This window comes from Blennius ocellaris (assembly GCF_963422515.1).
Source record: "Blennius ocellaris genome assembly, chromosome: 16".
Taxonomy (NCBI): domain Eukaryota; kingdom Metazoa; phylum Chordata; class Actinopteri; order Blenniiformes; family Blenniidae; genus Blennius; species Blennius ocellaris.
The window spans coordinates 12249288-12272377 of NC_137665.1; the positions used below are offsets into that span (position 1 = coordinate 12249288).

The 23090-nt window shown below is 41.3% G+C and overlaps 1 protein-coding gene across 1 annotated transcript in view; it reads left to right on the plus strand.

Annotated features, from left to right (window-relative positions):
* Positions 1-23090, plus strand: part of col5a3a (collagen, type V, alpha 3a) — a 45269-nt gene continuing 22179 nt past the window's right edge. Inside the window, exons 1-18 of the mRNA XM_080511964.1 lie at positions 1-243; positions 8795-8959; positions 9376-9589; positions 10089-10251; positions 15215-15334; positions 16623-17039; positions 17666-17785; positions 17896-18006; positions 18115-18168; positions 18279-18320; positions 18944-19006; positions 20285-20359; positions 20490-20573; positions 21505-21561; positions 21872-21925; positions 22064-22117; positions 22239-22292; positions 22887-22940. Of these exons, the coding sequence (XP_080368090.1) occupies positions 159-243; positions 8795-8959; positions 9376-9589; positions 10089-10251; positions 15215-15334; positions 16623-17039; positions 17666-17785; positions 17896-18006; positions 18115-18168; positions 18279-18320; positions 18944-19006; positions 20285-20359; positions 20490-20573; positions 21505-21561; positions 21872-21925; positions 22064-22117; positions 22239-22292; positions 22887-22940 (1986 nt within the window). The 5' untranslated portion in view covers positions 1-158. The remainder of the gene's footprint in view (positions 244-8794; positions 8960-9375; positions 9590-10088; positions 10252-15214; positions 15335-16622; positions 17040-17665; positions 17786-17895; positions 18007-18114; positions 18169-18278; positions 18321-18943; positions 19007-20284; positions 20360-20489; positions 20574-21504; positions 21562-21871; positions 21926-22063; positions 22118-22238; positions 22293-22886; positions 22941-23090) is intronic.

Genomic DNA, 23090 nt, shown 5'->3' on the forward strand with positions numbered 1-23090 from the left:
GAGTCACCCGGACAAAACTTCTCCAACAATCAAGCAAGTGGAACTACAGAGCGGCGTCTCCCCTCGCCTTTACGCATGGCTGCCTAGTTGCACCGAATTGAAAGTTGCGCAGAGTAAAGTTGTGAGTCCGGGAGCAGACGGGGTGTCCGCTTTGGAAGATGGACCAGTTAATATGGACCTGTTGGCTCAGGACAATATCGCTGTTTGTTTTTCTTCTTCTCCACTTAACGACGGCGCAAGCTGGTAAAGTATTAAAATGAACACCTGCAGATAAATAATAAAGATGGTCACGTGCGGGAGATGACTGAGTGTTGCCTATAGAAAGGACACAGCAGTGCTTTCTATTTGAGACACAAAGTCCCCTTCGTTTTAATACTTAACAGCTTGAACTTTAAGGTACCTTAATTCAACTCTTGGCTCTCAGCCAACGAGAAGCCACGAGCGCTTGGGTGTAATTTTTTTTTTTTTTTCCTGCAGTGGATTTTAAGGTTCATTTTGTGTAACGCTGACATCAAAGCGTTGAATCCGTCTGAGTGTTTTGGTGATGCTGCTCCCTGCCCAAAGGAATCACTCAAGGCTGCGATTAAAATTACGAGCTGCTTCAGATTACTTTGAGAAGTTGTCGGGACGATTCAAGTCTGTACCAGTGATTGCAGTTAAATTTTATTTTATTTTTTTAGTTTGTATAAAGAATTTTAACAAATGCACCCTTCATGAGTTATTCCAGTCAGTTCGCCAAAAGTAAACTTTTGAAGTTTCTTCTCTGAGTCAGGTGAGCTGCAGGACAGGACAGCTATCGAGAATGAATGATGTCATGTTTGAGTTTGCTTGTGACCGGCGTCGGTTTACTGTGAAAAGGTTTAACGTTGGCTTGAGAACGCGGTGAATGGCTGAACACTGAAAGAACTCAGTAGATTAAAATTCCTGTCATGGATCTGTTTAATGTGCCCTCTGCTCACATAGGTCTTAAGTGAAGGCGCTTAGTACTAACACTCTTACTGCCTTGGCCATGATTATTCTGCCACACTTAAATATTTTACTTGTTTTGATGTAAGAAACTGCAAGAATCTCTCATGTCAAATACTGGCTTGTCTGGCTCTGTGTCACCATTTGTATAGATATTACAACTGGACTAATTCTTTCAATGATCCAGCCAAAAATAACACGTCCAGTTTCAATCACAGCTGAATCTGCTTTTATCGGTCTCATGCAATCGACATTTAGTTGACCAGCACGTGCAGCTGGGATTTTGAGACTTAACTCCTGCATACACACTCCATGTCATTTGGTAGCTGTCACCCACACAGGTATCCTTGCCCAGAGGACACGTTGTAGTCTATCTAGCTGGTGCAGACTGCCTCCTTGAAGGTGCTGCAGTTAAGTGACTCCCTGATGGAGTGCACTGCCTCAACGACTGGGGCGAACCCTATGGTCATCGCAAGTACTCAGAGATATTTCCTCCGCTGATGCCTTTCCACACCCATCAACTTTATAGCTGGCAGGATTTCTTGGAGTTCACTTACTGGAGTAAAGTGATGGCAGGAGGAAGTGAGCCAGCCGACCTAATCGCATTCTAGTGGCACAGTGGCTGCGGCGTACGCTGCTCTCTAATGAGGGCCTGTGAAGTGAGAGGCTGAGATGATTCAAAAGTGCATGGGACATATGGTGGTGCCGATATGGCAGCCTCTGACTTGTGCATGTGGTTGATAATGTGTTTGGGTCTCAGTGACTGTGAATGTTTGTGTGCGCGTGTGTGGGTGTGCGTACTACAGTAAAAGAATGTTTTCCCATATGCTTTCTGTGTGTGTTCAAGTGAGATGAGAGAGTACTTTGTAGTCCTGTTTGCTGACAGGAAGTGAGGCATTCTTGCACACGTTCTCATTTAGTTTCTGTTGGAAATCTCTGCTGCCTTGCCTCCCCACATTTTGTTTCATTTTTCTCTCCCTTCTTTTCTTTTTGTGTTCTCATTCATCCATTCTAAGTCTGGGAATGGTGACTGTTTGTTTTTATTTTACATGGTTTATCTCTTCGTTTACATCACCCCTCCCTTCTCCTGCTTATACCCTGCCTCGTCCTTAACTGGTTCTCTGACAGGGGGGAAATTGTGCATAGAGCCCTCTCACTGTGTCCCGTTTGATCCAGTCGTCTTGCCAATCCTACAGCAGACTCCCAAAGGAAAGCAGCAAGCCTTGCTCGCCTTTGATCCAGCAACAAATTAGTGGCAAATGAAAACAAATGGAAAAGGCAGCTGAATTTAGCAGGATGGAGAATAGAGAGTGAGCACTTTTATGAATGTCACAGCTCTGCCGTTTTCGTTTATGCAGGATGGTGTTAGTTTAATGGAAGGTTTAAACATTAGAAGTGCCAGATATGCTGATGTGCGGCCCGAGCTGCTTATACTATTAGATTAGGCAAACTGTCTAGAATACCTTCAAGTCTTTAAGTCGAAACGATGCTTACACAATTTGTGGCACCAGATTACAATCTAGAGTGCTCAACACACATCTGGCTTCCAGAAACTTTGATTCCTTCAGGGTTCTATTGCTTATTGTATCTGATCACAGGATGCTTTAAGCAGGGATGGGCTGGTTGGAGACACATCCTGATACACCCAACTGTAAAGAGCACGCATCATGAACACATCATGTCCACCAGCAGGTTGTCTTTCCTCTTGTTCCACTTTATGAGTCTCAGACCAGTCTCAGCATCCATCACATTCACATCTCAGTAAAAGTCCTGCCAAAGTCACCTGTGGTCACCTTTAAAACAATATGCTACCTAAACTAACAATGTGGCCTGTCTCTGAATATACGTTACACTAATCTCGGTCTGAGATTTACACTCACCCCAGAGATCATTGAGCAACTCCTTAAGTGTCCCTCAGAAGCACAAGTAAAATGACCACACAATCAAACCTGTATGGTGTGTTTTCATATTGTATAATTCCCAGATTTTGGCCACTATGGTTATACGTCATAATAGCTGCCTTAATGTTATGTCTGAGAAAGTAAATGATGGCTTGGGGTTGAATCTTAATTGAACCTGGTCAAGTGTGTCTTTGCATGTTTGTTTTTAGGTTGTTGTCTGTGCATGATGGATGCATGCTGTATGTATTTTCCTACATAACCGTGACTTTACGCTTGTCCATGTATTTACTTTGGCCATACTTATGGTGCATATTTGTGATTACTACTTATTGCACAAGTTCTTCAATGGAGTTGTGTGATTAGAAACCAGGTCAGGCGAGGTTCGGGCCAATGCTCGACAGCAGGGGGACACTATTGTTTTGGACTGGATTTACTGCAACGAAAGTTCTCATAAATATAGAAATACAAATGTGAATATGATTTGTGTGTTTGCCTGAAGCGGCTGTCCAGTCAAGGGCTTGAGGGGCAGGTGTTTTCTCCATGGGCCAAGCAGCTTCTGGCATATTACACTGTGAGCAAACATGAGCAGAGCAAACTGTGGAGATTGGAGAATGTGGTGGTAATGTCAATTGGAAAGAAATGTGGAACCAGATTCCACCAAAATCCTTTGGCTTCAAGACCAGAAAGTGCAACTGATGTCAACAGCATGTAGTTATTGACCCACATTTCAAGAAGAACTCTGGGAAAGCCAGGTCTTTTTCGACTGTTGTTGAAGTCATGACTTTTGATATTCAACGCTCATATGAATATGAATATGAATGTTGCAGAATCACTGTTTATCAAAGGCTCCAGTCTCATGGCCCTCATTTTGAAAAGTGGGTATTGAAGATGGATGGATAGATGTGTTACTTTTTAGAATTACATATTAAATATTTTGACTGGATAAAAGTCTTAATATTTCACCTTATGGTCATCCCTTTGATAACTTTCATCATCTCTTTTGAATATTAATACAACCTCTTAATCCCATCACTCCTAACTGTTAGTGATAACTGAAAGCAGTCGATAATATCTCTGCCTCTCACTTGCTCACTCCACCTGCTGACCAACAAATGCTTCATCTTAAATGTATGATATAAAATATATACTGTGTAATCTAATAAATGTCAATGATATTTCCACCCTGCTTTCCCACATTTGAATAAGATCTATTCAAATGCACGCGTCAAATTGTATGCCACATAAAATAATATAGAGATTCAGAGAGAAATTTAAACTAAGACCAAAGGTCCAAAGTGCTGTTTTTTTTCTTTTCTGATTGCTATAATTGAGCCACACTTAAACCGTTGTTTATTCATTGTGGTGTGGCTACGTGTGAAGAGTCAGTCTATCAATCTTACTTGCCTGCACGTGCTTAAACTTTCATCTGTTCAGCACGTAATAGCAATCCTCAACTCATAGTGTTTTTATCCTTGCACACCACGACCTAAACAACAGGTCACACCCAATCCTAATTGGATTATAGGCTACTCTTCTTCAAGCCTGGGAGAAAATGTGTCTGGATTCAGTCAATTTTCCACTGGATCTGTTATTATTTTTTCAATACAATACTAATCAAAATCTATCCCAGGTTGTCATTCTTTTAGGGGTTGTCTGAAAAAAATGCTCTTTTTGTAGAGTATGGCATTTCACTGCACTGGATTTAAAAGGGGAAAGAGCTATTTAAATAAAATAATATTGCTGGATCTGCACATACTCAACACATGGTCATATATCACCATTTGAATGATTATTTGGTATATGCACGCACACACGCACGCATGCACGCACGCACGTACGCATGCACACACACACACACACACACACACACACACACACACACACACACACACACACACACACACACACACACACACACACACACACACACACACACACACACACACACACACACACACACACACACACACACAAATTTAAAGTTCAGATGTCACTTTATTTCCTTCACTCATCTCAGGGTGTGGTCCAAGATACCATGGGAAGTTGTCAGTTCTTGCTTTTTTGGCTTCATTTCTTGTTAAAATTCCCCAGTTCCCAGATGCAATAGTGTTTGACAGTGTAGTATTGTGTGTGTGTGTGTGAGAGAAAGAGGGGTATTTTCTGGCGGAGCTGTGAGTGTAGGTGGTGTGAGTCATAAAGAATGTCTTCAGAGACATTTTTGCTTTAGAAACACAGAGAAGACCATCCATTATGTCCATGACTGAAATGGTGCTGAGTTGTGTGTGGCCGCAGGGTATGGAGAGACTTTCTCAAGTGTCACACATTCAGAGATGATACACAGATCGAGATTGTTTGGTGGCATTTCCAGGCAATAGAGCCCGATTTGTGAGTTGGAGGACTCAACCCGTTTCTGTCAAGAAGACTGTCTATCACTGTTGCTAGGCAGACATAGTTGTCTTAGATCTGAGAACAGGACATCTGACCTCTGTGTTTATGTACATTATTATGTTGTTAGGTCCTACTTACAAGCTGTTAAGTGCATATTGGTTGTGGAGAAGGCAAATGTAATTGCCGGATGTCTGTGAAATAGCTCCATGTTTCACCTCCCTCCCAAGTACTCTGACCTTTTACTGAGATTGGAAAAATTATTCTGAGTCATCAGTCTTCGGATGTTTTTTTTAATGCTAATTCCAACATGTTGAGACATGTTTGCTAGTGGTGGGGTTAGTTATGTTTGTTAGTAGCCACACTGAGACCTTCCTAAAGGTGCTGTTCTCATTTAAGCTCGTCCACTCTGAGGTTCTCTTGACATAAAACAGTTTGACAGGCGAGCTAAGGACATGCCAACAACAAAGCCAAATGAAATGCAAGCAAAACCTGTTCAGACAGTCAGTGCTGCAGGATAGGCAAAGGGCCTGCAAGAGTAATTGGCATTACTGAAAGTTACATAAAAGAATCCCAAGCAGGGAATAGGTAACATTCTTTCATCGATTGGAGCATGGATCGAGCCTTTGTATGGCAGGTTTCCAAAAATGTGAGCTATCGGGCTTAATGCCAGATCAGGGTGTCGAAACTGTGAAATAGTGAATAAATTCTACAGAAGTGTGATTGTGTTTTATTTGGAACACTTCCGTATCTTGTGTATAGTGTAAAAACTGCACTGTAAAAACCCAATTCGAGGTTTTCTCATTGAATCACCTTACCAAAAACTTATTCTGCAGAATCTTACTTTGCTCACTTGGGTGTGGGATAGCTATTATTGTATGCAAGTTTAACTGCCAGATAATTGTGAAAGCAGTTTCTTTTTTTTTCTTTTTTCTTTTTTTAAGTGTTGCTGCTACCTGACTCAAATTTCTCCCTGTGGCATTGTTTTTGGATTTCGCTCTGTTGGCCTGGGAGGGTCAGAGGTCAAAAGACTCCTGTCAGACGGTTCCTCGGCTATGTTAAAAATTAAGGAGCAGCATGGTAATTGAGGCCAAATAACTTTTTTAAGTGATTCACGTGATACACATGATGCTCATGAAAATGTCGTTGTGGTCAAAAGTTATTTAACGTAACTGATACTAAAGACACCGAACAATACTTTTCTTCATCTTTTAACATTCTGCCTGTTTCAAACAGAGTGGGCGAGTATGTGCGTGTGTGTGTGTGGTTGTATTAGATGCTGACATTTGACCACAAATATACTTTCAACTTTGCTATCCCAGAGGAAATTGATGTGCTGGAACCAAACATGGCCAAAGCAGAGCTCCACAGAGCTCACTTGGGATCGGTCAAAGACTGACATTCCCACTGAAAAATTCACCGAAATGCAAATATTAAAGATTAGATCCCAGATATGCTGTAAAGAGCAAAGTCAACTTTTTCTTAAGAATAAAGCCTTCAGACAGAAATACAGATGCTTCCATGTTGCATTAACTGACCTTCAGCTGCAAAAACAAAGAAGATCCCTGCTCTGCAATTTCCTTAAAAATAATATTAGCCTGTTAACTCATTGTAACTTTAGCCAGCATTTGTTTATCCAGTTTATCTGTCTTCTAGCACAGTGGTGTAGTGGTAAGCACTCTGGTTTGGTGCCAAGATAGTTCCCAGTTTGAGCCCGAGTCTGGCTTTTGCTTTCTCTGTGTGTTTGCCTTCTCTGGACTGGTAGCCAATTTGATTTTGGGCTCCAGCGACCCATGCATTGAAATTGAATTGATAGAAATAGTTGCTTTTCTTGGTTTAATTTTAAACTAAAATATTGGAAATATTATTTCTCCAAAAGAATTTCAAGAATTTGTGCATTTCTGAGTTATTACAGCTTTGAAAACTGAAAATAAAATCAGCACTGATGTCCATATTCCTGATCTGGGTATGCAAGTTTGTCTTTTGAGGATGATCTATGCCTCAGTCCTTCCTACTCAGTTCTTAATCTGCTGTCTAACCTTTAATGAAATAATACAAATGACTATGTGCGGGGACATTTTAAAGGCAGTCTTCATACTTTTAGTACCATTCACACTGTATGACTTCTTTGTTGCTTAGTGAAACTTAGTAACTCGCACTGCATGTTCCTGAATGCTTTTATATATGTGCCTTATATTTTTAGTTGTCGAATTGTGTCGGTAATAAAATGTTTAACCTATTTATAACTCAGTTGCCATGCAGTAGGACTGAGAGGGCTATTGCTCAAAGCTGCTTTGAATAAACGATGCCTGCTTTGCAAATAAATAATGCCATAAAATGTAACATGGGGTTTTTCTTCAAGCAATGTCTGGGTAACTGTAAACTCTCTCCACATGTTTAATTAACAAGGAGAATAAAAGGCGAGCGCTGTATGAGCTGCAAGAGCTACAGGAGGCAATTTGGGTTTAGGATCCTCATTTCGGATGCTTGGAATGCTAAGTGCTGAGTGGCTCTCTCTAGCAGCTGGTGGGAGACCGGCCATGCACAAAGCTCTGATCCTGACTAATGCTCACGGCAGCATTTTATCAGCAGAACATCTAATAACATGAACAGTGGACTGCAAATAAAGCATGGGTTCATTGTAATGAGAAAAAAAAACAAAAAAACTTTACAGTCGGAAAAAAAACCCTCATATCAAGAGGGGCAAAAGCTGCTGTGACATAATTTGACATTGTGTTTGTGCTACCAAAACGCATCAATTTGCTGGATTAGTGAAACTGATTGTGGTTTTCAAAGTTAAGTATTTTCTCCAAAATCAGAAATGATAGGTCGTGTTGTGGCCATGTCTGAAACAAGGGGAATACGCATGGAGATAAAATCGTCTTCAGTTTTGAGCCTGAAAATTGTTTTGATTATTTTATAATAAGCTGACTCACATGTTATGGCTTATTTCATCAGTGGGTATCACAGTCATTCATGCCCGTGTTTTCAGACTGTGACTGTGTAGTTACTGCCTGGTGCAGGGTGAGCGGTGTGCAGGTGTCAGCTGTCAGGTGTGCTGCAGCAGGATTATGGGTTAGGCTGTGCACCACCCCTATCCTCTAATAACACCCACAGAGACCTGGCCACCTGCCGCCACATCTCAGAGGAGCTCGCCTCTTCCGACTCCGAGGAAACAGGAAGACTCTGCACTTTAAAACCAGCTTCCAGTCACACTAAACCCAGCTCTTCAGCTCGCAAACAACCAGCACTTAATAGAGCCGGGTGAAAAAAGAGCACGGCTTGAATTGAAGTGTTAAAATGACACGACCAGAACATGTTTCGACCATCTGCACAAAACGTCCCTTTTTTATACACTACTACAAACAGGAACAAACAGAAAGTAAAAAAGAAGACGCTTAAAGCTTCTTTTACTTTTTATAACACTATCTCTTTAAAGTTATTGAATTAGCTACTATTAGGATGAAAACATATTTTCTTGATATCCTCTTCCGCTAACCAGATGGTTCATTGTCTCTCTCTCTCTTTCATTCTATTGCCAGCTGATCCCGTTGATGTTCTCCGAGTACTGAAGCTTTCAGAGGACATGGAGGGGGTGTCCTTGGAGGCTGGCCTCTGCAGCGACAGGAGGGGCATGAAGGAGGCAGACCTGGCCTATAAGATCAAAAAGATTCAGCTCAGCATTCCCACAAAACAGCTCATCCCTGGTACTGGACTGTCTCCCCTAAACATGACCATGTAAAGAATAGCATCTGAGGAACTTGAAGATTTCCAAAACAGGCAGAAATCTCTATTTTTGTGTGTGAAACATTAAGAAATATGTCTGAAGACCTTTTGTTTTCACATTCTTCAACTCGCAGGTCCCGACTATTTTAATGGGCAATATTTTTCACCATTATTAGCTTTACTCAGGTTTCACTGACAGCAGTTGGTGCCTGGATGTTATAAAAATGTCTGGTCCCTGCTGTGTTTGCTGTTGTACATCTCTCCTCTCCTCTCCTCTCCTCTCCTCTCCTCTCCTCTCCTCTCCTCTCCTCTCCTCTCCTCTCCTCTCCTCTCCTCTCCTCTCCTCTCCTCTCCTCTCCTCTCCTCTCCTCTCCTCTCCTCTCCTCTCCTCTCCTAGCTTCCAGATTTCCAGAGAGTTTCTCCTTGATGGCCACCATGCGAGCGAAGGAGGGCTCTCAGTTCTTCCTGCTTTCATTATATGACGATCAGGGGGTGCAGCAGCTAGGGCTTGAAGTGGGCCAGTCTCCTGTCTTTTTGTATGAAGACCAGCATGGGAAGCCACCTCCAGAATTGTACCCCATCTTCGAGAAGATCAACCTCGCTGATGGAAAGTGGGTGATTTAAAGGCCTTTCCCATCAACACCAGCTATTAATAAAATATCTATCCTTGATTTGATTTGTGTGTAGTCAAGAGATCATATCCCCCATATGTCATTTTTCGATAACATTGGATGAAATAATTTCCCCCAAATCTTCTCAAATATTTCAGCTGTCTGATTTATGGAGATTACTGTTAGTGCGCTTGGCTTCGAGTGTCCTAAAAAGGAATAAGATGGTTGTGTGACACTTTATGCAATGCTTTGACTGATCTGAGAAGTCAAGGAAATCAATGCTGCCTAGTTTCTTGGATTCAAAGGCCCCTCTGCTCTGCTTGACTTGGAAAAGGAATGAAAAACTTTAGTTATTTGCAATTCTATTTCTACTGACACACATATCTTAAAATATATATTAAAAAAAATACATTCATATCCATTGGATTTCCATATATTTCCCTCACAAAGATATACCAACTGTTTTTTTTTTTTTTATTAACACCCATTGTTCTTTCAGATGGCACAGAATAGCCTACAGTGTACAGGACAAGACTGTGACCCTTTACTTGGATTGTCTCAAAGTTGAGACCTTGGATCTGCTACGAGGGGACAATGCTGTTCTCAGCACTGAGGGTGTGACTGTGTTTGGGACACGCCTCCTGGATAAAGATGTTTTCGAGGTACCGTATTTCGTTTCACCTGCTTTCAATTCTCCGTTCTTCCGCATTTTGTCTTGAGCATTTCCGGTTACTGAAAATTACATTGTGGTGGATAGCAGCACAGTGTTTTTATCTGGTCTATAAAACTACCAAAAAACATAAACAATGCTGCTATCAAGATATTAAAGTGGAAACACGTGAAAACTGGCATCATGTGGCTTCATCCTTTCTTAATTTTGACCTGGGAGGAGGACATGAGAAAGTGGACTGTGGTAACTTACGGGGACATCTTCCTTCTGTCATTAGCGGCTCATAGAGCAGTGATGACAAATTTATTATATGTTCTCCATTTTCTTTGTTGTTCTAATTTTCCACACTTAAAAGGTGTTTGTACAAGGTTAAAAAGAGTTTGGATTACCTGTCTCTGAATACCTGATGCAGGATACTGTGGTGGAACTATGCAGTTTATATGAAGCTTGTGGTTTTGCTGACAAAGTAAATGTGAGTATGTATCTTGTGAGCGTTGCGTTAATACATTTATAATTATATAAGTGAGACCGAGTTTCACAGGGGTAATATACAATACATATTAGCTGAATCATCCGACAAGGCTCAGTAGGGGTTATTTCAATGACCCTGTTTTCTCAATATAGCTTTTTGTTTATTATTGTATTTGTCAGCAAAGATTTCTCTCATTTAATGAGAAGACTTGCATTTTACTGACACTTCTGCTGACCTGAACAATTCCACAGTCACATGAGTAAAGCGATTATGATTGAGGCAGGTTTTTGATGTACGATGTACACGCTGACCTAATGGTGATCCAATTATACAGTTATACCTCTATGGAGTTTTAAAATTCAAAGTGTGAAACCAAACCAGGCAGACCTAATTTTACAGACATTTGCAAAAATGTATCTGCAAAGAAATTTAGGATTCTCATTCAACTCCACTGCATTTCTATTGAAGTCAAACTGTTATGTGCATTATTTAATACCACACAGATTAGAAGTGAAAACCTACCATATAGAAAGACTGAAATCTATTTAATATTCTTAATTCGTTTCCTTTGGCTCTAGAACTTTTATGAAGAAATGGCAGAATTACAAAGGTTATAAGTTGACAAGGGTCACTTGTCAATCACAAGCTGCGGGAACAAGGCAGGAGGTGTTTCGGAGAGAGTTGGGCGGAGAGGGCAAGCTGTTAAGACATGTCCAAAAATAACACAATCTCTTTGCTTTTTGGATTTGTCAGTATATATCTGTTGGCTGAAGCTATAGATGTTCAGCTTGGGTGGCCATCTGTGAGTCTCAACAAAAAGGAACATGCCTGACAGTACATGTTTGTATTTCACAGCTTCTTTCTTTCTTTGCAGAAAATGCCTGCTTTCATATGTGGCCTTAAAGAGTAGCGAAGGACATGTGTCACATATTAGAAGGTTCAACTTTTTCAGAAAAATAAAGAAAGTAATATTATATTGAAATCCTTTATTATTGCTATAGTATAATGAAAACAACAGAGTATGCATCCAACTGCAAAAGAAAAAACTAAAAGCAAAAAAGGATTCCAACAAAACTGCAGAAGTGATTCCATTTCCCTTTCTTTTTCACTGTGGTAACCTTTATTCTCATAAGTCATTCTCTGTGCTTTGGAAGACAATGCGCTGCCACTGCTGTATTGTCATTCCCAATGAGGCTCCACTCTAAATCTCTCACCCACAGCATGAAATAAAGTTCAACCCCTTCTGCTTGCAATGTCTTTCAGGCTGTGTTACTGATCAGGAGCAAGAAATGAGAAAAATATCACCGAAATCTGGACACAGGCATAAGATATTTGGGCTTGTGGGGGTAGTAGGTGACACTTAAGTTCAGTGTAATCACCATGTTCTCATCCCCCTGTCTCCTGATACCAACAAAACCCCACAATCTGTAAAATAGGAACACAATGTGTTGAAATGTAAGAAATTATATCTCTGGGCGATGTTATAACTCCTTAATGCTTAACAGAGAGAAACAACAAACACTTTCAACAAGCAGAACAGATGCCCTTGGCCCTAAAAAATGAACACTTACATGACTTTGGTCTTTATATGTGTCGGTTAAACCTACCACCCTGACCTTGTTCACACAGTAACTTCACCTTCCCTGTGCCCCGGCTTAACCTCAGCAGCCCCTCCCATGTCATAAGTCACACTCCACTCCCTCTTTGCCCTTCCCTCTCTTTATTTTCCAGGCTTTTCAGTTTTTAAACAACTTTATATCCCTCCTCAGTTAAAAAATATGTCTCCTTGTGGTCTCTATAAATTTCCTTTTTCAGAAGCAATAGAGACCATTTAATCTCTGGCTCAGCTCCAAAAACACTTCCACACCATTATTTATCATCCTGCGTCAGGAGTTATGACGGTGATACCAAATTTGTGGTGATGACTAATATGTTTTAGATTATGTGTTCATGGGATTCATCTTTTAGATCAGTCCATGCACTTCTTGTTCTCATGTTTGCTCCTAATTTAATCTATTTAATTGAATAATTTTCTGTCAAGCATGAGAAGGGATTCCCAGTTGTTATAGATTTTTTACTTATTCAAGTGATGATAAAATATGAGGTGTGCTCCAATGTATTCCAAGTTGTGTTAGTGTTTGTGATGTACACCTCGGGTGAGGCTGGTATCACAGGGGAGAAATGGGGCAGGGTGACCTCTGGGCCTGTTTTCCCAGGCCCTGGTTCTGGGGGAGGAGGCCAGTGTTCTGGCCCAGTTCTTTCACCATGGGAGCTCAGCGTGGGAGCACAGGGACTGTGGTCAGCCACTAATGCCTCTATTGCTTCCAGATTGCATACAAATGACCAAAACAGTTTGTTGTTCAAACTCAACACTCTCCTTGCATTTGTAGCAAAGTAAACAAGACCAGTTGGGCTCCTGCTTAGCCGCTGTGTGCCGGCTGTATGTGCGTCCAACAGGCTGACTGCTTAGACAAAGTCAAAGCTCGAGATTAAATTGTTGGGAAATTTAGATGAACTCTGTTTCACTTTGCACAAGAAATAGGGAATTGTTTGGCTCAGTGTGACTCAGTATGACAGACATGTTGAAACAATGGTTGCTGACCATATCGTCAAAGCAAAGCTTATTTAGAGTAACAAAGACTTTCTGATGGCAGACAGATAGTTTGGTCATTCCCAAGTGTCTTCAAGCATACAAATAACATTAGAAATGTGCCTTTTTTTGTTCTAAAACTGAAATTGCTCCCTCAGACAGTCAAGATCGCAACTCAGATAAGGACACAAGTATTTTTCTCAGAGATTGAGATCTGATTAAGGGAGGGCAGGAACAATTCTTCAGAGAAGGTAAATTCACTTAAAATGTGTGGAAGTAGTGTAACTTCCGGCGAGGGAACATGCCGTAATGCAAACAGCATGGGAAGCCAGCAACCACTTTCCAAAACATTAATGAGCCTTTACCAGCATGTATGACCTCATGAAAACTGTTTGTGACCCATCAGCAAAAACTGTGGATTCATCTGAGGTGTGTTGGGTAGTTTTTACGCATGTCCTCACATGTCTTCAAACGTCTTGCCCCATCCTAAATGCAGGATGGCAGCCCATGCATAATTCTGGGCAATGCTTTACTCGCTATGTGTCTCCAGTGAGGGCCCCTGCTAGGCAAGAAAAACAGGAAAACTTCTCTTTGAAAGCATTTTCTTTGATCTCAAATTGAGATTGGATTAGATTGGATTACCTCTAACCCCCCTCCCCATATCACCTTCGAGTGCTGTGTTTCCTTTGCTTGACATTGGCTTTTGGCCAAAACAGAAGACAAAAGGATAATTGGATAAATTCTTCATACATTTTTAATATGAATGACTATTTAACACTCATTGAGGCTCAGAGTTTTACTTGCAATTACTTTGCTTGGCGCTGCATTTCTTAACAACAAAAAAAGACAAGTGTTTTTATCTGTATTAGAAGATGCATGAGTTAGTGGTGGGTAATAGAGTAGCTAAAGGGTTGTATTTATTTCACCTCTGGCTGCTAAAGTCTTAATTAAAGTGATTACATTGGGGCTATAATTAACACAGCATCAAACAGTTAATCTAAGTTAATTCACCACAAATGGCTGCCCATCTGTCTTTGGACCGCAGTTCAACAGCAATATGTTTGCTATAGCTCATCAATTACATACATTTGTATCCCTGATTTAAAATCTTGGCCAACATTGTGCTGCAGGGCTACCAGTATTTTGTTAGATTTTTCCCCCCCTAATATTTAATTACTGGAAATGATAAAAAGAAACACCAAACATCAATAAAAAATTCTATAAAATGCATATATAAATATTGGTTTGATAGCATTATTATGGTGTAATATAATTATGTGTTCATGATTTGTGGATAATATTAGATGTTTAATATTTTCTTGTTAAATCGCAAGAATGATCAGGCAACTAATTTTGTTTTGAATATCTGTTAATTTTATGGGAACTATAAATACTGTGTGATAATATGATGTTGACAGAAGACATGAGTGGTGTTGAGTGCAAGGCCATCAAAGCTAAATGAGGCTGTGGGCTCATGGCTGCAGGGTCCAGAAGGGCTGTCTCTGTGCATGTTTGTATGTACACTGCGGCTCTGCCTCCAAGGCAGGATGGGAAGTGAAAGGTCCTGACAGCGAGGTGAGCGAGAGAGCGATTTGACTGTTTTATGTACACAGTCGGGCCCTGCTGGAGTTATGGGAACACAGAGCAGGAAAAGTCACAAGCAATTACAGCAACAGCAATTTGATAATGACTCTATGGTACACTTTGTTATGGTCCCGAACACATGTAGCCAAGCTGCTATAGCTCACAGCACTTGCACTGTTGTAATATGTTGCTACAGGTTCAATCTTCTTGTCATCTTTAGTTGTTTTTCACTGTGCAATGCTACAAAGCAGACTTTGTACGTGTGCCAATGAAGTGATACATCTCTGTCTACGTCCTGGTTTATTTCAGGGAGATATTCAACAACTACTGATTCTGGAAGACCCCCAGGCTGCTGCCAACTATTGCGTTAACTACATGCCAGACTGTGACTCTCCTCTGCCCTACAACAGCCAAAGTCTGGACCTGAAGGTTTGCGAGACGAAGCCTGATCACACACCCAAATGTTTGTACGGTTCTGTGTCTTTGCAGTAAAACACAGTTTTAGGATCTGTCTACTTACGACAGAGACATGGATGGTATTTTAAATTCATTGGTGTTCATTGTTCTGTCTAAGCAATATGAAGGTTTTCTGCTTACATGTATTTTTGGACTTCCGCAGACCTATGGGAGCTCCTGCTTTACAGCCAAACAGTAAAAGGAGCAGCATACCTATTCACATATCTACGTGTCGTACAGGCTCTATGTGTATATCAATAGAAACTTAAGAGATTGGGACAGAATATGCCATCAATCACAGCAGACATGTCTTCTTTTTAAAGCAGCCAGCAGTAAAGCATTTCTAAGGTCAGGTGTTCTTTTTGGAAAGACACTCACACTCAGTTAGAAGCCTATAACTCACATATAATATAACAGCTCTTGCTTTCCTCAAGGCATGTATAAAAATAAATCTCATGGAAATGAATTACCGCATATTTCTCTGGTTGTCTGAAAACTAGAGATCAGAGGAATCATAGCAGCTCTGTATTTGAGTACTTTTACTGAGTTTTTAGGGAAACACAGTTCCAAGATAACTGTTGCGTTTGTGTGTGAGACAGACTAATGTGAGTGCATGCTTGTCAGCAGTAAGGTTGGTGGGCCAAGTCCGGGATGATGCACATGTTGAGTGTTCGTCAGTGCTAGCGTGAGGCCAGCGATAGTCATCCAGCTGGCTTTCACAGAACCACAGCTGAGCAATGAGCTCTGAATCAAGAACATGGTAACATCTGTCACCACGATGACCTACTTCCCATCATTCTCTCTTACACGTTGACCTTGTTTACAACTGAAGTTAATTCAAGTCACTGATGTCTTTTACAGGCTGCACCTTTAGCCTTATTTCCAGTCATGGCCATTCATGTCACTGCCTTACAAGGATCAACATGGGCCACATTTGCAGAGTAAACAAAGAATTAAAAATTCTGTAGGGTCGTCGACAGGGTGATCTCTGACCTTACATGCAAATATATCTTCTACTTTGACTGAGAGAAAGCTGCTCTACATTTGTTTGCTCCTTCCCATTCCGTGTTTGCTTTAGGTTTTACCAGCTCAGTGTGAATCACAGCGGGTGCTTGACCTCTTGAAGGGAGTCGCTGGACCTGTGCACATTTCCTGAAGAAGGCTGTTTCTTTCATTGTGTTTTCATTTACAACAGTGTTTGTTTTCTTCCTCCATCCTCCACCTGTGCCCTCATCCTGCATTTTACTTTCCTCCGTAAAAGAACTCTCCGCTTGGGTCTGATGACTTGATGCAAAGTGACGAACCGGCAGAATCAGAGGTGGTCTCCAAAAAGGACAGGGAAGGCAAAAAGAACAAAAAGAAGAGGGACAAGGGCTCTAAAGGCAAACGCAAAGGCAAGGGCAAGGGCAAGAAGGGTTCCAGGAAGAAAAAGCATGAAGAGGAGGCCATTGATGAGGAATTCATTCAAGTGTCCACAACACTGCCTCAGTATCAAGCACACGGACTGTTTCAATCCATGGTGTTGCCACAAATTGAGAGTACTCTCAGCACGGATTTTTCCACGGGAGCTTTTGACAACACTGTGCAGATGCCCACACGCGAATCTGTCTTCACAACTGACGGCCCCACGGCAGTGCCTAGCATGCTCCGGAGCATGCTAGGCACTGCCGTGGGGGCCGTCAGTTGGTGAAGACAGATTCGCGTCGTGGGCATCCTGCACAGTGTTGTCACAAAGCTCCCGGTGGAAAAAATCCGTAGCTGAGAGTCACCTCTCCACTTCTGTAGGCCAACACCATGGATTCGAAACCGTCCGAGCTGCTTGATACTGAGGCAGTGTTGCCAGAAGATATCATTTTTGGATTCATTCAAGATGAATAATGTCCATGATATACTACCATTGTATTTTGTAGCCTCCTTTCATTTTTTTTTTTTACATCTAACAACAATAAACAAGAAATCTCTGCATATGCCTGCTTCCTATTTGTTTACTAATTAGCCAAGTAAACTAATTTTTGTGCTCATGCTGATATTGTAGCTGTTGCAGTCTCTCTCATGCTGTCATATGAATCGTGATGTAGTCCATCAGCTAATTACATTCCAGCATTGTAATTAACTGCACACCTGTCAGCCTGTATGCTGGATAAGCAACACATTCCCATTAATTCCACCTGTTCTGCAAACATTCATGTTTTACGCTAATAAATATGCCTTTCTTGGCAGTACAGTGCACTGCAGAGAAATGTTCAGTGCCTCGTGTTTTCATCTTTGCCATGACTCATATAAGTGTACGCACTGACCCCCCAGGAGAACACAGCAGTGAAGAAGCCACTGATGGAGGAGCATGGAGATGACCTTTATGAAGACCTCAATGATAATCTGTCAGTTTCCACAGTAACAGTGAGCACCAATGTTACTGATTATGGGGTAGGTTAAATGCAAATTCCAGAAATGACTTCACCTTGTGAAGGAAATACTGAGAGGCAGTTGGATGTTCAGGTCACCTGTTACTAATGGAGCGCCCAATCTCTTAACAGATTCTTGAATATGACGATTTCAAGAATGACACAGAATACGAAGAGTATGACATATATGATGAGGGCTTTGACTTTGCAGAACGGGAGAGAGCCGAGACATGGGCTGGAGAGGTAAGACTCCAAGTGAACTCATACATCAAGTGAGTGGTCATGTTTTCAATTGACTGTGTCAAGTGATTTCTGACAGTCCACATCTATTCATCTGTCTCCCCTCCTCAGGCAACCCTCAGAGCAGAGAAAGGTCAGAAGGGAGAGCCAGCCATTATTGAACCGGTGAGCTGCTAGAAGCATTTAATGAATAGTCTAGGAGCTTGAATTATGAGAACTGGAATGACCGGACACCCTCCTAACGTACACTAAATGCTGTCTGTGCTTGTTACTAGGGTACATTTGTGGAGGGGCCCCCGGGCCCGCCAGGGCCGGAGGTAAGCCAAATCCGTCTGAACTAAAAAGCAGAGGTGCAATCATTTTGGCACTTTGAAAGAGGGACAGACCACTAGGAATAGATCAGATACTAGAATATGATAAGATCTTGTATGTGATGCTAGATAACTTCTCATATTGGAAGTGGGGATGATAAATTTGAAACATTTACAGGTATTAATCACTGAGGCATAAATACATGTTTGCTGCAAGTGACTGATTTGTTATTGTGGTTCAGTCATACTCTTGCAACAGTGATAAAAGAAAATAGTTGGAAATAGTTGGACCAACTTAACCAAATTGCTTCAATTGGTAACATCTAAACGAATCAAGTTCTTTGCACTTCATCTAGTTCATTAATTTACGTTAAGATTCATTTAGATGTCAATTTTTGAAACAATTCAGTTAAGTTGGTCCAACTGTATTCTTTTTTCAGTGTATTTTATGATACTATTACACTTTATATATGCTAATGCCAACACTTTTTTACCATATCGTTTGTTTTTAACTACGGAAAATTAGATTAGCTTGAGGCCTTTGGAAGATCAAGCAGTGTGATTGTGATTTCATTTCAAGCAAAACTGTAACAGTTGTTTGTGTACTGCTGTGATTGTTTCCTCTGTAGGGATTGCATGGCCCAGCTGGACCAACAGGCCCTCCAGGTCCAAGAGGAGATCCTGGTCCAGTGGTGAGCCTAATTTGTCATACTGCTTGAATGTTGACGCCCTTGGTTTGACCTCATTTTGACACTTGACCTTTAGGGACAGAGCAGCAGATCCTAATATGACCTTGAGACATATCCGAGGGATTACAATGCCCTGGCTCACTGAACTGAACCGAGTGGAGATCAGGAACTGTGTTTGCTCACACGTGTGACCTGATTCTTTTTGGGTTTTTTTAAATTTTGTGCCCGTATGGGATTGCTGGAATGACCATTTGTTCTCATGAGTCATCACAGTGGAATACTCTCCCACACACACACACACACACACACACACACACACACACACACACACACACACACACACACACACACACACACACACACACACACACACACACACACACACACACACACACACACACACACACACACACACACACACACACACACACACACCACACACACACACACACACACACACACACACACACACGTTGAACGTTTTCATAGTTTTGCTAATCAAAATAATGTTATCACATTTAAGATTCATTAAGCATGCTTTTTATTACAATTTTCAAAATTGTGTGTTTCAAAATTTTGTGACTTTTTATTTCATATAGCTGTTTTAATGTAAATTGAAATATTTCTGCTGCAGCATAAAACACTTGAGTTGGTTCACGAGCTCAGCTTGATCCAGTAACATGAAATAATGATCACTGACACTTGTTTCCCCCCCCCCCCAAGATACATGGTTATAAACAAAAATGTTTACCTTTGAGGTAACATGGTGTTTTGCGTGTGTCAAAAATGTATATTATTTTGCAGAATGAAAAGTCAGTTGCATGAGAAAAGACAGCACTAAAGAAACTATCAGTTTTGCATAAAAATATTTCAGAGTCGGAAAGCTTTACGACTTTCACTACATGCTACAATAAACGATTTCCTGAGATGGATATGATGGTGTGAAAACAGAAGATAAGCTGGTGTGTAAATGTGTGGGTGACATAATGTGGAAATGTGCCTTTTTTTGTAAGATTAGATTGCACTGTTTTCCCTTCCATTTAGCTTTCAGATCTTTCCGGTTCTCTCCCTCCCACACAAACATCTCAGTCATACTTCCATCACTTCAGAACACACAACATTGATTTGCATTCAATTCCTGAAGGCCTCCTTTACCTTGAAATCACCTTAACATTTTCTGAATTACGCTGCTGTTTTTGTCCCCAGAAGTGCACAGAAAGTGCACACAAAACAACACAGAAAAGCTGAGACTCACATTTTTTTTTATGTTCTTCCTCTCAGGGCCCTCAAGGACGCCCTGGTCTTAATGGTGCTGATGGGATCCCAGGCCCTCCAGGAACCTTGCTCATGCTACCAGTACGACGTTTCAGCACATCATCAGTGTGGTGCAGTGCCCTGACCACAAGGGGGGGCTATGTGATCTGGCTTCATTTGCATTTAGAGAATCCAGCAGTGGGAGGTAACTCCTCTGTTTCTTTTCCAACAGTTTCAGTATGGAGGCGATTCCCAGAAGGGACCAGTGGTCTCTCCCCAACAGGCACAAGCACAGGCTATCCTGCAACAGGCTCAGGTATACTTCTGAGAAAAACACAAAAATGGTGACGTAGTATTTATGTCACCAATACACCACAGTGATGTGTTGTATGCTGCTCTATCGCATTGCATATGTTGGATGCCACATCGTTGTGCCTTAAGATTCATTAGCTATAAGTAACTCACTCGTCACAAGACTCTCTTTGCTAAAGTAGGATGGTCGTCTTTGTCCACTTGTTGGCGCCCCAACTGTTACACCTTCAACACTAAAAGCTATTATTTTACTGCTCCCATCATACCTCTGTTTATACCTCACTGTAAGATCAACTCCATCACACAGCTTGCATCCTTTGGGCCTTCTATACAGTGTGTCTGTTATCAGCAGAACAAGGATTAAGTTTAGGAAGAGAGCGTTCATGTTCTCTGCTCCCTCTGCCTGGAACACTCTTCAAAAATCACTAAACTTATCACCATTAACGATTGTGAAACTTGTGCTACAGACTTTGTGATGGGCAATTGTGGAGCGTATAGATGTTTTATTGAATAGTACCCTCAACTTATTTGTTTTAGTGGTCTTTTAGTGCATGCTATGGTCTTTCTTTCCCTCCCTAGGTTCCCCTGTTACTTCCTTCTCTGCTCCATCTAGCACTCCCCATCCTCTTATACTCCCCCACCTCTCACCGGACTGTGTAACATAACCCACCCGTAGGACTCTGGGACTTTCTCCATTTTTTTGTCTATTTATGATTTCTTCAACTATGTGTGTCTGTCCATCCAGGCCAAGCCAAGCAAGGCCAGGCCTTGCTTGTAAAAGAGGTCGTTTGATCTCAAGCTGTTGCTCTAACATAAAGGTCAAATACCATCAATAAAGCTTACATTAAACCATCACTATATCATTTCATGTGAAAAGTCCTAACGGTACCTTTCCCAATGCCCAAAACACCTCATAGTTGTATATTTTCTTTCAGCTTTCTCTTAAAGGTCCTCCAGGTCCACTTGGTCTTACAGGGCGCCCAGGGCCAGTGGTAAGGTCATCTTCTTTTCTTTGACTAATTTTTCAAATGACCTCAGGGCTCATCCAACCTCAGCTTCACATTGTATAAAACCCTGCTCTCTTATTTCACCTTCATTATTGATCGTGATTATTAGGCTCAAATCACTTGTAAAATCCTAGTTCACCAAAACTAAGAAAATAAGAACAAGATCACCATTTTTAGTTTATTTTTTTCTTTTGTGGTTTGAGCTTATGTGCTTTGGTTCTTCAGTATTGAGTAAAGGGTTTGTTTGTCTGTTGAATCGCGTTACAACCATTTCTATTTGATTTTTACTATTTAGGGTGTTCCAGGGCTCCAAGGATTGAAAGGAGGCGAAGGAGAGAGCGGCTTTCCCGTAAGAGCTGGCGTTATGTCAAACTCATATATTGCCTCCATCATAACAGTTTTTATCATATACCGATTTCCTTTTGTCCTTTCACCTTTCTTTTGACTCCTTTTCCCATTTGTCTTGCTTTTCTAATTTCTCATGTAGGGACAACGTGGTTTGCCAGGCCCTCCTGGAATTAATGGGAAGCTGGGCAAGAGGGTGAGAAATCTTGAGTCATGCAGGTCTCCAAACCTTTGTATCTGCAAGTTGTGTTAAAAGCATACTGTGCCTGATGTACTGTAAAGAGGAAGCTGTGTTAACAGAATTGCATATCTTGTAGGGGCGCGCAGGAGTGGATGGAGGTCGTGGAGCTCCAGGGGAACCGGGCATCAAGGTAAACTCTTAGAGATCCTGCTGTACTAAAATTGACTGATAATGAGCTCTGCAAATAAAGTGCATTTCTATTCCTGTACAGTTTACATGTTTTTGCAATTGTGTTATTTCCACGTGACTATTTATAAGACCATACCATTGCTGCTGCTGCTGTTGTGGCTTCCTGGCCATCTTAAAATGTTGTTTCTTGTTTCCTTGAGCACAATAATATCACTCATGTTTAGGAGGCACTGTTTTATCCAATAACAAACTATCTCCACTTGCAAGTGTAAGCCTTTAGGTATTAGGCAGCCCCCAGACTATTATACATTTGTTATTGACAACGAGGCAACTCAATACATAACAGCTGCAGGAAGAGCTTAGTAAATAAATCAGTCTCCCCTGATGCTGGTTCTGACAGAACAGCACAGTCTTTATCAGTCAAAGCAGCATTTTAGCAGACCTACAGCTAATCTAAGAGCTCCCTCTCCCCAGCCCACACTCGCAGCAGATGGGAGGTTCTTGCCAGGGGAGACTTTCAGTACAATTCTGCTAATGTTTACACATTACAATGTGTTCCAGGGTTTAATGCACTTGCCTCTCTCTCACTTATCAGGGTGACAGGGGTTTTGATGGCCTGCCGGGTCTCCCAGGAGACAAGGGACACAGAGTGAGTTTGTGACTTGACATTGCAACTGTAATTATCCGGTCATTCAGACTTAAACACTCAAACATATCATGCAAGAAAACTTTACACATCACGTAGCAGATGTTTATTTGCATGCATTTATGATGATTTGCTGACAACTGTTTAGCAAAA